Source organism: Bos mutus, chromosome X (assembly GCF_027580195.1).
Source record: "Bos mutus isolate GX-2022 chromosome X, NWIPB_WYAK_1.1, whole genome shotgun sequence".
NCBI classification, from domain to species: Eukaryota; Metazoa; Chordata; class Mammalia; order Artiodactyla; family Bovidae; genus Bos; species Bos mutus.
Window position 1 is genome coordinate 73,331,097 of NC_091646.1, and position 18,269 is coordinate 73,349,365.

The following is an 18,269-nucleotide window of genomic DNA, read 5'->3' on the forward strand; positions in this document are numbered from 1 at the left end:
GGGAAATCCACCTGAGCTATTTCAAGTCATAAAAGATGATGCTGTTAGAGTGCTGCACTCAATATGCCAGCAAATTTGGAAAACTCAACAGTGGCCACAGGACTGGAAAGGTCAGTTTTCATTCCAGTCCCAAAAAAGGGCAATACCAAAGAATGTTTAAATTACCTCACAGCTGTACTCATTTCACATGCTAGCAAGGTAATGCTCAAAATCCTTCAAGCCAGGCTCCAACAGTACATGAATTGAGAACTTCCAGTTGTACAAGCTGGGTGTAGAAAGGGCAGAGGAATGAAAGAGGAATGAAAGATTAAATTGCCAGCAACCATTGGATCATAGGAAAAGCAAAGGGATTCCAGAAAAGCATAAAAAAAGCAAAGAGATTCCAGAAAAACAACTACTTCTGCTTCATTGAATACACTAAAGCCTTTGTGTGAATCACAGCAAACTGGAAAATTCTTACAGAGATGGGAATACCAGACCACCTTACCTGCCTCCTGAGAAAACTGTATGCAGGTAAAGCAGCAACAGTTAGAACTGGACACGGAACAACAGACTGGTTTAAAATTGGGAAAGGAATATGTCAAGGTTATATTGCCACCATGTTTATTTAACTTCTGTGCAGAAGTACATCATGTGAAATGCTGGGCTGGATGAAGCACAAGCTGGAATCAACATATACTGGAGAAATATCAATGACCTCAGATAGGAAGATGGCACCACCCTAATGGCAGAAAGTGAAGAGGAACTAAAGAGCCTCTTGATGAAGGAGAAAGAGTAGAGTGAAAAAGCTAGGTTAAAATTTAACATTCAAAGAGCAAAGATCATGGAATCTGGTCCTGTCATTTCATGGCAAATAGATGGGCAAACAATAGAAACAGTGACAGACTTTATTACCTTGGGCTCAAAAATCACCGTGGATGGTGACTGCAGCCAAGAAATTAACACACACTTGCTCCTTGGAAGAAAAGCTAGACAACATATTTGCTGACATATTGAGGGCAGCACTTTCACAGCATCATGTTTTAGGATTTGAAATAGTTCAACTGGAATTTCATCACCTCTACTAGCTTTGTTCATAGTGATGCTTCCTAAGGCCCACTTGACTTTGCATTCCAGGATGTATGGCTGTATGTGAGTGATCACACCACTGTGGTTATCTGGGTCATGAAGTCCCAGATAGCTTTTTGTATAGTTCTTCTGTGTATTCTTGCCACCTCTTCTTAATATCTTCTGCTTCTGTTAGGTCCATACAATTTCTGTCCTTTATTGTGCACATCTTTGCATGAAATGTTCTAATTTTCTTCTAGAGAGATCTCTAGTCTTTCCCATTCTATTGTTTTCCTCTATTTCTTTGCATTGATCACTGAGGAAGGCTTTCTTATCCTTCATGCTATTCTTTGGAACTCTGCATTCAAATGGGTATATCTTTCCTTTTCTCTTTTGCCTTTCACTACTTTTCTCAGCTATTTGTAAGGCCTCCTCAGACAACCATTTTGCCTTTTTGCATTTCTTTTTCTTGGGGATGGTCTTGATCACTGCCTCCTGTACAATGGCACAAACCTCTGTCCTTAGTTCTTCAGGTACTCTGTCTATCAGATCTAATCCCTTGAATCCATTTGTCACTTCCACTGTATAATTGTAAGGGATTTGATTTAGGTCATTCCTGAATGGTCTAGTAGTTTTCCAAACTTTCTTCAATTTAAGTCTGAATTTGGCAATAAGGAATCCATGATCTGAGCCACAGTTAGCTCCCGGTCTTGTTTTTGCTGATTGTATAGAGCTTCTCCATCTCTGGCTATAAAGAACATAATCGATCTGATTTTGGAATTGACCATCTGGTGAGGTCCATGTGTAGAGTCTTCTCTCCTGTTGTTGGAAGAGGGTATTTGCTATGACCAGTGTGTTCTCTTGGCAAAACTCTATTAGCCTTTTCCCTGCTTCATTTTGTACTCCAAGGCCAAATTTGCCTGTTCTCCAAGTATCTTTTGACTTTCTACTTTTGCATTCCAGTCCTCTATAATGAAAAGAACATCTTTTTTGGTTGTAAGTTCTAGAAGGTCTTGTAGGTCTTCATGGAACTGTTCAGCTTCTTCAGCATTACTCGTCGGGGTATAGACTTGGATTACTGTGATATTGAATGGTTTGCCTTGGAAATGAACAGAGATCATTCTGTCATTTTTGAGATTGCATCCAAGTACTGCATTTTGGACTCCTTTGTTGACTATGATGGCTACTCCATTTCTTCTAAGGGATTCTTGCCCATAGTAGTAGATATAATGATCATCTGAGTTAAATTTACCCATTCCAGTCCATTTTAGTTCACTGATTCCTAAAATGTCAGTGTTCACTCTTGCCATCTCCTGTTTGACCTCTTCCAATTTGCTTTAATTCATGGATCTAGCATTCCAGATTCCTATTCAGTATTGCTCTTTACAGCCTCGGACTTTACTTCCATCATCAGTAACATCCACATCTGGGTGTTGTTTTTGCTTTGGCTCTGTCTCTTCATTCTTTCTGAAGTTATTTCTCTACAGATCTGCAGTAGCATATTGGACATGTACTGACCTAGGGAGTTCATCTCTTAGTGTTCTATATTTATTTCAAATACTAAAAGATGGTGCTGTGAAAGTGCTGCACTCAATATGCCAGCAAATGTGGAAAACTCAGCAATGGCCACAGGACTGGAAAAGGTCAGTTTTCATTCCAATCCCAAAGAAAGGCAATTCCAAAGAATGTTCAGTCTACTACATGACTGCACTCATCTCACATGCTAGCAAAGTAATGCTTAAAATTTTCCAAGCCAGGCTTCAACAATACATGATCCGTGAACTTCCTTATGTTCAACCTGAATTAGAAAATGTAGAGGAACCAGAGATTAAATTGCCAATATCCATTGGACCATCAAAAAAGCAAGAGAGTTTCAGAAAACCATCTACTTCTGCTTTATTGACTCTGCCTAACTCTTAGACTGTGTGGATCACAACAAACAGTGGAGAATTCTTCAAGAGATGGGAATACCAGACCAACTGACCTGCCTTCTTAGAAATCTGTATGTAGGTCAAGAAGTAACAGTTAGAATGGGACATGGAAGAACAGACTGGTTCCAAATCGGGAAAGGAGTATGTCAAGGCCGTATAATATCACCTGGCTTATTTAATTTATGTGCAGACTACACCATGCGAATTGCTGGGCTGGATGAAGCACAAGGTGGAATCAAGTTTGCCAGGAGAAATATGAAGAACTTCAGATATTCAGATGATACCACCCTTATGGCTGAAAGCAGAGAACTAAAGAGTGTCTTGATGAAAATCAAAGAGGAGAGTGGAAAAGTTTGCTTGAAACTCAACGTTACGAAAACTAAGATCACGGCATCTGGTCCCATCACTTCATGGCAAATAGATGGGGAAACACCGGAAACAGTGGCAAACTTTATTTTTGCTGCTGCTGCTGCTAAGTCGCTTCAGTCATGTCTGACCCTGTGTGACCCCATGGGGCTCCAAAATCACTGCAGATGATGACTGCAGCCATGAAATTAAAAGACCCTTGCTTCTTGATAGAAAAGCTATGATCAACCTAGACAGCATACTAAAAAACAGAGACATTACTTTGCCAACAAAAGTCCATCTAGTCAAAGTTATGGTTTTCCCAGTAGTCATGTATGGAAAAGGCGATGGCACCCCACTCCAGTACTCTTGCCTGGAAAATCCCATGGATGGAGGAGCCTGGTGGCCTGCAGTCCATGGGGTCGCTAAGAGTCGGATATGACTGAGCGACTTCACTTTCACTTTTCACTTTCATGCATTGGAGAAGGAAATGGCAACCCACTCCAGTGTTCTTGCCTGGAGAATCCCAGGGACGGGAGAGCCTAGTGGGCTGCCTTCTATGGGGTCACACAGAGTCGGACACAACTGAAGTGACTTAGCAGCAGTAGTCATGTATAGATGTAAGAGTTGGACTATAAAGAAAGCTGAGTGCTGAAGAATCGATGCTTTTGAATTGTGGTGCTGGAGAAGACTCTTGAGAGTCTCTTGGATTGCAAGGAGATCCAACAAGTCCATCCTAAAGGAAATCAGTCCTGTTTATTCATTGAAAGGACTAATGCTGAAGCTGAAACTCCAATATTTTGGCCTTCTGATGTGAAGAACTGACTCATTGTAAAAAACCCTAATTTTGGGAAATATTGAAGGAGGAAAGAGAAGAGATAGACAGGGGATGAGATAGTTGGATAGCACCACCGAGTCCAATGGACATGAATTTGAGTAAGCTCCGGGAATTGGTGGTGGACAGGGAAGCCTGCATGCTGCAGTCCATGGGGTTGAAAAGAGTCAGACACGACTGAGCTACTGAACTCAATTGAACTGAGACAGCATATTAAAAAGCTGAGACATTTATTTGCTGATAAAGGTCCCTATAGTCAAAGCTATGGTTTTTCCAATGGTCATGTATAGATGTGAGAGTTGAACCATAAAGAAGGCTGAAAACTGAATTTTATGATTTCAAACTGTGTTGCCGGTGAAGACTCCTGAGAGTCTCTTGCAATTCAGAGATCAAAACAGTCAACCCTTAAAGAATCAACTCTGAATACTCATTTGAAGGACTGATGCTGAAGCTGAAGCTCCAGTACTTTGGCCACCTGATGGGAAGAGTCAACTCAATTGAAAAGACCCTGATGCTGGGAAATATTGAGGGTAGAAGGAGAATGGGGTGACAGTGGGTGAGATATTTCGATGGCATCATCGACTCAGTGGACGTGAGTTTGAGTTAAATCCAGGAGATAATGAAGGACAGGGAAGCCTAGTGTGCTGCAGTCCATGGGGTTGCAAAGAATTGGATACGTGAGTGACTGAACAACAACAACATAGCTTCTTAGCAGATTAGAGCAAGCCCTTCTTTTACTTGTTTTTTCCCTCTGCCCTTTTAATTGAATTATTTGCATTCCTTTTGATGATAGTCATTCAGACAGATGTGAGGTGAAACTCACTCTGGTGAAAGCTCATTCACCCGATGATTAGTGATACTGAACATCTTTTAATGTTCCTGTTGGCCATTTGTTTGTTTGTTTGTTTGTTTTCAAAAAAATTAGTTCCCTTGTGCACTCTTTAATATTTTCTTTGATTTTGAATTTTATGAGTTTCCTGTATATTTTGCCTATTTACCCTTTATCAGGTATATCATTTACACATATTTCCTCCCATTCAGAAGGTGGCTTTTTCATTTTGTTGATAGTTTCCTTTGCCTTGCAAAAGCTTTTTAGGTTGAGGAAGTCCCATTTGTTTATTTTTGCTGTTGTTAATTTTTCCTGAGAAGATTAAAAAACAAACAAACAAACAAACTGGGATGACCCTAAGGGATGGGTTGGGAAGGCAGGTGGGAGGGAGTGTCAGGATGGGGAACACATGTACACTCATGGCTGATTCATGTAAATGTATGGCAAAAACCACTACAATATTGTAAATAATTAGCCTGCAATTAAAATAAATAAATTAACAAAACAAAAAATATTGCTAAAGCCCAATGTCAGAGAGACCTGCCTATGTTTTCTTCTAGGATTTTTATGCTTTCAAATTCTCCACCTGAGTCTTTCATTCATTTTGCATTTAATTTTGTTTACAGTGTGAAAAATAGTCCAGTTTAATTATTTCACATGTAGCTGTCCAGGTTCCCAACACCATTTACTAAAGAGAATATTTATCTCCCATTGTATATTCTTGCATTCTTTGTCACAGAATAATTGGACTGTATAAGTGTGGATACTTTCTGTTCTCTGTGTTCTGTTGCACTGATTTTTGTGTCTGTTTTTATGCCAGAAAAATATCGTTTTGATTATTCTGCATGCATTTGTAGTTGGTCATTTGTGTTCAGCCCTTTGCATCCCCATGTACTGTAGCCCACCAGGCTTCTCTACTGTGGGATTTTCCAGACAGGAATACTGCAGTGGGTTGCCATTTATCTTTATAGTATAGTTTGAAATCAGGGAGTATGTTAACTTCAGCTTTGTTCTTCCTTCTCAAAATTGTTTTAGTTATTCAAGGTCTTTGCATGTACATACAAATTTTAGAATTACTTGTTGTAGTTATGTGAAAAATGGCATTGCTATTTTGATATTAATTACATACAATCTGTAAATTACCTTGGATCGTATGGTCATTTTAATAATATTAATTCTTCTAATCCACGAGTATGGAGTATCTTTCCATTTGTTTGTATCATCTTCAGTTCCTTTCCTTAGTTCCTTATACTTCTCTTGAGTACAGGTATTTTACCTCCTTAGATTATCTCTAGGTTTTTTATTCTTTTTTATGTGATTGTAAATTGTTTTATTAGTTTCTCTTTCTGACAGTTTGTTTCCAGTGTGCATAATTGCCACAGATTTCATTTTAAATTATTTATTTTTAATTGAAGGATAATTGCTTTACAATTTTATGTTGGTTTCTGCCATACATCAACATGAATCACCCATAGGTATACCTACATCCCTTGCCTTTTGAACCTCCCTCCCAGCTCCCACCCCATCCCAACCCTCTAGCTTATCACAGAGCACCCATTTCAGGTCACTGAATCATACAGCAAATTCCCACTGGCAATCTATTTTATAAGACCTTATAGAACTAACACCCAAAAAAGATGTCCTTTTCATTATAGGGGACTGCAGTGCAAAAGTAGGAAGTCAAGAGATACCTGGAATAACAGAAATATTTGGTCTTGGAATACAAAATGAAGCAGGGAAAAGGCTAACAGAGTTTTGCAAAAAGAACACACTGGTCATAAAAAATCACCCTCTTCCAACAACACAAGAGAAGACTCTACACCTGGACATCACCATATGGTCAATACCAAAGACAGATTGGTTATATTCTTAGTAGCCAAAAATGGAGAAGCTCTATACAGTCAGCAAAAACAAGACTGGGAGCTGACTGTGGCTCAGACCATGGATTCCTTATTGCTAAATTCAGACTTAAATTGAAGAAAGTAGAGAAAACCACTAGACCATTCAGGAATGACCTAAATCAAATCCCTTATGATTATACAGTGGAAGTGACAAATAGATTCTAGGGATTAGATCTGATAGACAAAGTGCCTGAAGAAATATGGACAGAGGTTTGTGACATTGTACAGGCGGCAGTTATCAAGACCATCCCCAAGAAAAAGAAATGCAAAAAATCAAAATTGTTATCTGAGGAGGCCTTACACATAGCTGAGAAAAGAAGAGAAGTGAAAGGCAAAGGAGAAAAGGAAAGATATACCCATTTGAATGCAGAGTCCCAAAGAAAGACTTCCTCAGTGATCATGAAAAGAAATAGAGAAAAGCAACAGAATGGGAAAGACTAGAAATCTCTTCAAGAAAATTAGAGATACCTAGGAAGTATTTCATGCAAAGATGTGCACAATATAGGACAGAAATTGTATGGAGCTAACAGAAGCAGAGATATTAAGAAGAGGTGGCAAGAATACACAGAAGAACTATACAAAAAATATCATCATGACCCAGATAACCACAGTGGTGTGATCAGTCACCTAGAGCCAGACATCCTGGAATGTGAAGTGAAGTGGGCCTTAGGAAGCATCACTGTGAACAAAGCTAGTGGAGGTGATGGAATTCCAGTTGAGCTATTACAAATCTTAAAAGATGATGGTGTGAAAGTGCTGCATTTAATATGCCAGCAAATTTGGAAAACTCAGCAGTGGCCACAGGACTGGAAAAGGTCAGTTTTCATTCCAATCCCAAAGAAAGGCAATGCCAAAGAATGCTCAAACTACCACACAATCTCACTCTTCTCACATGCTAGCAAAGAAATAGTGAAAATTTTCCAAGCCAGGCTTCAACAATACATGAACCATGAACTTCCAGATATTCAAGGTGGATTTTAAAAACTCAGAGGAACCAGAAATCAAATTCCCAACATCTGTTGGATAATTGAAAAAGCACGAGAGTTCCAAAAAAACATCTACTTCTGCTTTATTGACTATGCCAAAGCCTTTGACTCTGTGGATCACAATAAAGTATGGAAAATTGTTAAACAGATGGAAATACCACACCACATGACCTTCCTCCTGAGAAATCTGTATGCAGGTCAGGAAGCAACAGTTAGAACTGGACATGGCACCAGAGACTGGTTCCAAATCAGGAAAGGAGTACGTCAAGGCTGTATATTGTCACCTTGCTTATTTAACTTTTATGCAGAGTACATCATGCAAAGTGCTGTGCTGGATGAAGCACAAGCTGGAATCAAGATTGCCAGGAGAAATATCAATAACCTCAGATATGCAGATGACACCACCCTTATGGCAGAAAGTGAAGAAGTAAAGAGTCTCTTGATGAAAGTGAAATAGGAGAGTGAAAATGTTGACTTAAAGCTCAACATTCAGAAAACTAAGATCACGGAATCCAGTCCCATCACTTCATAGAAAATAGATGGGAAAACAGTGGAAACAGTGACAGACTTTATTCTTTCAGGCTCCAAAATCACTGCAGATGGTGACTGCAGCCATGAAATTAGAATACAGCTTGCTCCTTGAAAGAAAAGCTATGACTAACTTAGACATCTTATTAAAATACAGAGATGTTACTTTGCCAACAATGGTACATCTAGCCAAATCTATGGTTTTTCCAGTAGTCATGTATGTATGTGAGAGTTGGAGTATAAAGAAAACTCAGTGCTGAAGAATAGATGCTTTGGAATTGTGGTATTGGAGAGGACTCTTGAGAGTCCCTTGGTCAGCAAGGAGATCCAACCAGTCCATCCTAATAGAAATCAGTCTTGAATAGTCATTGGAAGAAATGATGCTGAAGCTGAATCTACAATCCTTTGGGCACCTAATGCGAGGAACTGTCTCATTGGAAAAGACCCTGATGCTGGGAAAGATTGAAGGCAGGAGGAGAAGAGGACAACAGAGAATGGTATGGTTGGATGGCATTAGTGACTCTATGGAGATGAGTTTGAATAAACTCCAAGAGTTGGTGATGGACAGGGAAGCCTAGTGTGCTGGAGTCCATGGGGTTGCAGAGTCAGATAGGACTGAGCGACTGAACTGAACTGGTCTATTTAACATATGGTAGTGTATCTGTTTCCATGCTTCTCTCTCCATTTGTCCGATTCTCTCCTTCCTCTCCTGTGTCCTCAAGTCTGTTCCTTTGTCTGTGTCTCCACTGGTACTCTGCAAATAGTTTCATCAGTACTATCTTTCTAGATTCCACAAATATTCATTAATATACAGTAGTTTTTTTTTTTTCTCTTTCTGACTTACTTCACTCTAATAGGCTCTAGATTCATCCACCTCATTAGAACTGAGTCAAATGTGTTCCTTTCAATGCCTGAGTAATATTCCATTGTGTATACATACCACTGCTTCTTTATCCACTCTCTTGTCGATGTGCATCTAAGTTCCTTCCATGTCCTGCTGCTGCTGCTGCTAAGTCACTTCAGTCGTGTCTGACTCTATGTGACCCCCTAGACGGCAGCCCACCAGGCTCCCCCATCCCTGGGATTCTCCAGGCAAGAACACTGGAGTGGGTTGCCATTTCCTTCTCCAATGCATGAAAGTGAAAAGTGCAAGTGAAGTTGCTCAGTTGTGTCCAACCCTCAGCGACCCCATGGATTGCAGCCTACCAGGCTCCTCCGTCCATGGGATTTTCCATGTCCTAGGTATTATAAATAGTGTTGCAATGAACACTGGGTACCTGTGTCTTTTTCCTTCATAAATTTCTCTGGGTGTAAGTCCAGTAGTGGAATTGTTAGATTATATGGTAGGTTTATTCCACCCTTTTTAAGGAAACTCCATTCTGTTTACCATAGTGGCTGTATCAATTTACATTCCCACCAACAGTGCAAGAAGTTTCCCTTTTCTTCACACCCTTTCCAGTATTTTAATTTTGTATCATGCAACTTTACTAAATTCATCGATGAGTTCTAATAGGTTTTTGGTGATTTCTTTAGGATTTTGTATTTGTGATATCATGTCATCCACAAATACTCGCACTTTATTTATTCTTTTTCACTTGGGATTTGTTTTATTTATTTATTTTTCTTCTCTGATTGCTGTCGACTAGAATTCCAATATGTTCACTAATAGTAGCAAGAGTTGGTATCCTTGTCTTTTTCCTGCTCTTAAAGGAGATGCTTTTAGCTTTTCACCATTGACTGTTTGATGTTAGTTTTGGCCTCATCATATTTGGGTTTTAATAGTAAATATGTATAGGTATGTTAAAAATAAATATGTTGAGGTATGTTCCCTGCATATCAACTTTATTAAGAATTTATTTTATCATAATGGATGTCACATTTTGACAAAAGTTCTTTTTGCATCTATTGAGGTGATCGCATGATTTTTAGTCTTCAGTTTATTACTGTGCTGTATCACATTGATTGATTTGCAGATATTCACCCATATTTGCATTCCTGGGATAAATCCCAGTTGATCATGGTGTACAAACTTTTTAATGTTAAATTGGATTTGCCAAAGTTTTGTCGAGGATATTTTCATTTATGTGCATCAGTGATATTAGTGTGTAATTTTCTGTTTTTGTAGTATCTTTGTCTGGTTTTGGCCTTTTAGAATGAGTTTGGAAATGTATTACCACTGAATTTTTGAAAATGGTTTGAAAAGAATAGATGTTAGTCTTTAAATGATTGATGAAATTCACCTGTGAAGCCATCTGGTTATGAACTTTTGTATGTTTGGATTTTTTGTTGTTGTTTTTTTTTTTTTTAATTACGGATTCAGTTTCATTACTGGTAATTGGCCTGTTTGCATATCTATTTCTTTTTGATTCCATTTTGGAAGATTGTACATTTATTCATAGGCATTTCTCCTAGGTTGTCCATTTTTTTTTGGTATGTGAGTGGTCATAATAATCTCTTATGACCTGATAGACTTCTGTGTTGTTTGTTGTAATTTCTCCTTTTTTATTTCTGATTTTATTGATTTGGGCTCTACTTTTTCCTTGATGACTCTGAGAAAATATTTATCAATTTTGTTTATGTTTTCAACTAGCTCTTAGTTTCATTAATCTTTTCTGTTTTTTGTTAATTGTTGTGTATATTTCATTTATTTCTGCTCTAGCTTATGATTTCTTTTCTTGTAGTGACTGGCTTTTGTTTATTCTTTCTCTTGTTACTTTATGTGTAAAGTTAGGTTGTTTGAGATTTTCCTCATTTTATGAGTTAGACTTATATTGCTGTAACATTCCATTTTTGAATTGCTTTTGCTGCATTCCATAAAACTTGGATTGTTGTGTTTTCATTTTCATTTTGTCTCTAGGTATTTTTTATTTCCTCTTTGATTTCTTCAGTGATCCTTTTGGTTGTTCAACTGTTTATCCTCTATATGTTTATGTTTTTTGCAGTTTTTTTTCTTATAGTTGATTTTTAGTCATAATGTTGTGATTATAAAAGATACTTAGTGTGATTTCTATCTCCTTCAATTTACTGACACTTGTTTTGTGCCTTAGCTTGTGATCTGTCTTTGAAAATGGCTCATGTATATTTGAAAAGAATGTATATTCTACAGCAAGCTTTTGAATAGAATGTTTTATATATAAAAATATGCCCCTCTTTTGGTGGGGCCTACTGTTGTGGGCACACTGGTGAGCATGGGCTGATCCCCACCACCTGATTGTTTACCTACTGCTGAAGCTTCTGCCTGCTGATGGGCCAGTCTGAGTTCTATTGCAGTTGGTGGTGGGGTCCAAGGAGCCCTGTTACTGGTTAATGCCCCTTGGTAGTTTAGGCTGTGTCCTGGTCCTGGCCCACTGGTGGGCTTGGCTGGGCACTGGTTGGCTTCTTGTGAGGCCTAAAGTGTCCCAGAACGGTTGTCAAGCTGCTGCTGGATCAAGCTGGGACCTGGGGCTTGGTATCAGCCTGTTGCTTGGTGGGTCTGGATCTTGGGTAAGCTGGTTGTGGGACATGATGTATCTCAAAGCTGATTTCAGCACATTGCTTTGCAGTGTTGGGGCCCAATATGTTCTAGGGCTGTTACCTGTCTGCTGCAGAGTAAACGAGTTCCTTGGGGCTCATGCCAGCTTATTGGTGGGTGGGCCTGGATCCTGGAGTGTCTGGGTAGTCCTGGGGGACCTATTGCTGCCTCTAGCCTGCTGGTGGATGCAGCTGTATCCCTGTATGGCTCCTAGGGCTTGTGCTAACTGGCTGGTGGATAGGGCCATGTCCAACATTAATAAGCTACAGGGAGGATTCCAAAATGGTGCTTTCTAGCATTTTTTTCCTCATGGTAGAATTAGCACCTCAAAATGGTAGCCTCCAGCTTCTATGTCCCCAGGGTGAGTTCCACTTGGCTCATGTCTCTCTGTATGGCTCTCTACTATCAGCAGGTGAATATGACCCAGGAACCTTCCTCCTTGCTTCTCAGAGCATGTGAGATTTTGTGTGCAACCTTTAAGAATAGAATACCTATTTCCTGTACACCTCTGGCTCTCCTTAAAGCAAGCCCTGCTGGCTTTCAAAGTCATATATTCTGAGGCCTTGTCTTCTCGGTTCAGGACCCCTTGACTAGGAATCTAATATGAAGATCAAACCCCTTGCTCCTTGAGGATAAATTCTACGATTGTGATTATCCTCTTATTTGTGGATCACCTGTTTACAGGTGTGGGCCTTGACTCTACCATGCATGCGCCCCTCCCACCTATCTAGTTGTGATTCTTTCCTTATATCTGTAATTGTAGAAGATCTTTCCTGCTAGTCTTCAGGTCATTCTCACCATTGACTGTTGCTCTGTAAATAGTTGTAATGTTACTGAACAGGGTTCTTGGCCTTCCCCAGTCAATAGAAATTGACTACAGACCAGACAAGAAGTTCAGGCAAGGCTTTATTGTGGCCCCTGATGCATCAGGGGCAGCAAGAACAGACAACAAGTTCCCTTACTTGATTGCCTCCCAAAGCAGGGCAAGGTTGGTCCTTATAGGGGTGAGGGTAGAAGTGTGTCCACGGGTTGGAACAGAGGGGTAGCTTAGGCTTTTTGTCCACACCATAGGTGGTGGTGTGTGTAGGGGGCATGCACAATACTCTGCTTTTGCTCCCATCCCCCTGCTTTTGCTCCAGGCTCTTCAAAAGTGGCAGTTTTTTTTTGTCTCTTTGTATCTTTTGTCCACAATTTGTCCCAACTGGGCATGCATGCAGTTATTTTTGGTCCCATACAATTTGCTTGCATTTTGTTGCTGGAACAGTGGTGTGGCCATGTGCAAGCATTGCAACACGGCAACAAAGGGTCTGAGGTCTGTCTGTCTCAGTAATTTTGGTGGGCCTATGGGAGGAGGTAAGCTCAGGTTTCTCCTACTCCACCATCTTGGGCACTCTTGTTTCAAGAACTAGTCTTAAATCCTAGTTCCAAGGCCTAATAAATTGTGATCTTGAGTAAATCAGTTATGGTTGCTCACTATCATTTTTCTCATCAGAAAAAATGTCAAGGATGATAGTCTAGTTTATAAATATTTATTGAACACTAACTTTTTACTAGGTGCTAGAGATATAAAGATAAATAAGATGCTGCCCACATCCTTGAGTTCTTAGTCAAGTAGGGGAATCAGACGTGAAAAAGAGAGGCTTTAATACAATGCAGAAAACACAAAGTAGACAGTATATATATTGGGGAAAGATTTTTGAGGAAATGAAAGCTGAACTGCAGGTTGTAGCACAAGTGAGTTTGTCAGAGAATATAGATAAAGTCATTTTGGGTGGAGGAAACAATATATGCAAAGTTGGAGTCATGAAAGAGCATGATACATGTGTGAAATAGGAGTTCTTTCACACTGATGGGACATCATAAATTAGATGAGGGTGGCTGAAGGTGAACCTGGAGTGGTGGGAAGGATGTTGTCCCTTGAGCTGTGATGTCATCTCACCAAATCTAATGGAGTTGAGAGTTTAAAAAGGGAATGTGAGCACATGATGTAGTTAATTACTCTTATCTTGCAAGGCTGACAATGCTTGATATCCTAAGTGTTGGAGTTTTAGAAGGCAGATTGAAAGATGAATATAGAATTGTGTTTCTCTAGTGCAGGAGCAAGAAAAACGATAGACCTGCAAAGGGCTTGAGTGTGACAATGAGAGGGAATTTATTTGATGATCAACTGTATGGGCCAGTTAGGACAGTATAGTGCTTAGGTACAAACTTGGCACTTTGGGCAGAAACACAAATTCAGTGTTTCTGAATTTGAGACAGCAAGGTTGGTAGTATTATTCCCATTTAATAGATTATGAAGTTTATATTCAGAGAGGAAAAATTATTTACCTTGGGCCACATACCTAGTAAAAGTCATAACTGAGACAAGACCCCAGCTTTTAAACTTCTTAGTTTATTGATATTTCTACTATTCTGACTTGGGTGACTTTGGGTGAGCCATTTTGCCCCTCTGAGCTTCACTTCCCTCTTAGGGCTGTTATGAAGAAAAGTGGTTTAAAGATACCTAGCATAATATGTGGCATGTATTAGTAATCAATAAATGTTACTTCTCTTTTCTATACCACATTGCCTCTGTTGTAAACTGAACTAGGTGGGATTTGAGGAATTTTAATCTGTGAACATGGGCTTCCCTTGTGACTCAGTGGTAAATAATCTTCCAGCAGTGTAGAAGCCACAGGGAACACAGGTTCGATCCCTGGGTCAGGAAGGTCCCCTGGAGGACATGGCAACCCACTCCAGTATTCTTGCCTGGAGAATCCCATGGACAGAGGAGCATGGCAGGCTATAGTCCATGGGGTGGCAAAGAGCTGAACATGACTGAAGCAACTTAACACACACTCAACCTGTGAACCCAATGAATTTCTATGGTTTTGTTAAGTGCCCACAAGACTAATGTGGGATACGTTGTCCTGCACACATGAAATACCAAATTCCACCTTGACTATGACAAAAATATCCTTATTTTCCCTACTCCTGCCCTATCTTTGGAGAGACTGCTTTTGTAATTCCCATCATCTTAAAGGTTCTGGAAATGGGAAACCAAAAATGTTTTTCCTCCTATCTTCTATCTGCCACTGTAATGGAAGGGACATTTCAGAAACCACTTACCCAGTGTAATCTCCCTACCTAGAAGTCTCATGAAATTTTATTTTGTATACTTAATACCATTTGTGCACCCCGTTTCTCCTACATCCCCCTTATGAGTTTCCTATTTAATATACCATACTTGGAAAAGAATACTGGTTTATTCTGAGCAGTTTCTTCTGAACTCAGTCATTGATTTTTGGAACAGAGAAAAACCATCTGCCACCTTGCTACAACTACGCTTTGAGGGGACAAGGTCCTCAATGAGGCTAAACATTGTTCCTGCTGCCGTAACAGATGCCTTCCAAGTGACATTAAGGACACTGCAGTAAGCAAAAGAAGCTTCTGTGTATTTTTTACAAACTGGCTATTCATCCTTCTGTTATTTCAGGGGCCCTTGGACTTAACTCTGAAGTACTGTGTGAGAAGGAAGACGGAGTCTATCGATAAGAGATTCTGTTTCGATATAGAAACAAATGAAAGGTAAGGATGTGAACTGGCAGCATCCCATGTGCCAGTTTCTGAGCCTGGGTAGGTATTTTATTTTCATCTGTCATCTCTTTTTGATAAAAATGAGCAAAACTATTCATGACACCATTTTATTGGCTCTTTTGGCTGCCCCTCCCAGAGATCCCTGTTAGAGCTGGACCAGAGCTGGTTCTCTCTATTCAAGGTTCAGTCAGCTTTGCCTTACTTGCTGTAGGCAGAAGTTACTCCTAGGATTTAATTTGCTATGATATATGCAAAAGGTCAGTATTTGGTGATGCTGCAAAAGAACAGGATAACAAAACTCATTCTTTTTTATCCCAATATACAAGAACAAATTAATTGAAACACATATTTAAGGGAACGTAGATTGGATGGAGGGTGGTAGTTCTACTGGGGATGCTTTTTTTCCCCCATTTGGTACAAATGATGTGGACTTTTCCTACCTTGCAGATATTTATGTAAAGTGTAAATAGTTTAATTATCAACTTTCTGATTTCAGCAAAGCTTGCAATCTTTGGACTTGGTTGCATTTGTTCCTATCCAATTCTCTCTTTTTGTCTTTTCAACCTGGACAATTTATTGGTAGGGAACTTTAACTTTTACTTTTGAATTTTAAAATGAGAGCATTTGGAGTAACTTTGGAAAGAGACATTTTATGTAGTTGGGAAGTTGATCCACGATTTAGTGAGTATATGTGTTTCTATATTTTATTTCCATCTATTATTCCTATGTATTTGGCATTAAGTATTATAATAGAATTTAACAAAAGATCAGATTGCTAGAAAGGAACTTGGTTGAATTACAATATCATATGAGCAAAACTATCAGTGACTAGAATCATATAGATCAGATTAAGAAAATAAGGCATTTTTTTTGGTCTTGGTATAAGTAGCTATTAGTTCCCTTTCCCATTTTAAATTTATGTATGTGAATCTATATGCTCTGTTTGTTAAGAATGGATGGTCCCAGTCAAAGATGGCTGTAATAGTAAACAGTGTTAGTGAAAATCATGAGGCTGTCACTCATTTCCACCCCACAACTTTGAGCTCAGTAGGAAGGGGAAAGCAACTGTTGGCTGTGGCTTTCTTTTTATGAACCTTTAGTGTCTTTGGGTCTGCTGAATTAATGCACTTAAATAAAGTTAAAGTTTTTCTGTGTCTAATTCCATTCTGATTCAGTTTTCAGCTTAAATTTGCAAGCCACCTACAAGTATTATTCTCATAGACTCAAAGCATTTGCAAACAGTTTGGCCCTGAGGTTGAGGGCAAGGATCAATATATATTTATAAGGATCTATCTATCTATCTATAGATATATTGCATCTAGTGCTATGTATGGCTCATAGTAGATACTGAATCTGGTATTCATTTTTAAAATTTTCCCCTACCCAAGAATACTGGGGAATTCTGAAGCTAGAACTCAGGATTAAAGTTTTGATATAGCTATGATTTTACTTACCACATATTGGGCATTTAAAAAATATTCCTCCACTGAACTCCGCCCTTATTTTACAGGTGAGGAGACGGGGACTTGTATATGTTTAATTGCCTTGCCTAATCAAAGTCACATAGTGGCAAGATTGAGCTCAAACTCTGGTCTGTAGGTCTCTAAACCCCATGTTCTTTTCAATTTTATTCCATTGTCTATTATAAGCAGAATAAATATGTTGTGAGATAGAGGGTCAAATATAATAATGCACAGATGCTGAGGTGCCTCTGTGTGTGTGGAGTTTTCTGAGTAATATGATGTCCGCATCTGCTTTCCTGGCTGGTCAATCTGATATAAGGGGCAGAGGCAGGCCTCGCAGTAGACATCAGGCACCTGTACTCATGTTCCCTGCTGAATTGAACAGATGGCTCTTTGAATCCCCTTTTCTATTTCTGGGATAGAGGATAACTTTTTTTTATTGTTCCTACCAATATTTGAAGCCACAGTCTCATAGCTCATCAGAACTTGAAGGACATTATAGTAATAATAATAACATTGATGATGACAATGACAGCAACAACTGCTAACATTCACTTGAGTACCTCTATGTGCTAGGCACCATTCTCAACCTTTATTTTATTGTTTTTCTTTGCTTTTTTAATTATTTATTTTAATTGGAGTCTAATTGCTTTACAATATTGTGGTGGTTTTTGCCATACATTGACATGAATCAGCCAGGGTGTACATGTGTTCCCCCCATCCTGAAGCTCCCTCCAACCTCCCTCCCCAACCCATCCCTCTGGGTTGTCCCAGAGCACTGGCTTTGAGTGCCCTGCTTCATGCATCAAACCTGTACTGGTCATCTATTTTACATATGGTAATATACATGTTTCAATGTTATTCTCTCAAATCATCCCACCCTCGCCTTCTCTCACAGAGTCCAAAAGTCTGTTCTTTACATTTGTGTCTCTTTTGCTATCTTCCATATAGGGTTGTCATTACCATCTTTCTAAATTCCATATATATGCATTAATATACTGCATTGGTGTTTCTCTTTCTGACTTACTTCACTCTGTATAATAGGATCCATTTTCATCCACCTCGTTTTAAATGCATAATTTCCTTTAGTCTTCATCACAGTCACATGAAGTGGGCAGTGTTTCTATCCCAATCTCACAAAGACCAGGAGACAGAGAGAAGTTAAGCACTTAGATTATACAACTAGTAAATGTTAGAGCTAGGATCCAAATCCAGGTATACTAATTGCCAAGCCCACATTCTTAACCACTGAACTCTACTGCAAATATGTTATATATGCCTTTTTGTTTTAGAGGAGTGACTGAGACCTCAGGGTGG

At 39.2% G+C, this 18,269-nt stretch overlaps 1 protein-coding gene across 4 annotated transcripts in view; it reads left to right on the forward strand.

Moving 5' to 3' along the window:
* OPHN1 (oligophrenin 1) overlaps nucleotides 1-18,269 on the forward strand; it is a 629,407-nt gene that overhangs the window by 339,871 nt on the left and 271,267 nt on the right. For all 4 annotated transcript variants that reach the window (XM_005899246.2, XM_070365372.1, XM_070365370.1 and 1 more), the window contains exon 11: nucleotides 15,389-15,480. In XM_005899246.2, coding sequence (XP_005899308.1) covers nucleotides 15,389-15,480 — 92 coding nt within the window. The remainder of the gene's footprint in view (nucleotides 1-15,388; nucleotides 15,481-18,269) is intronic.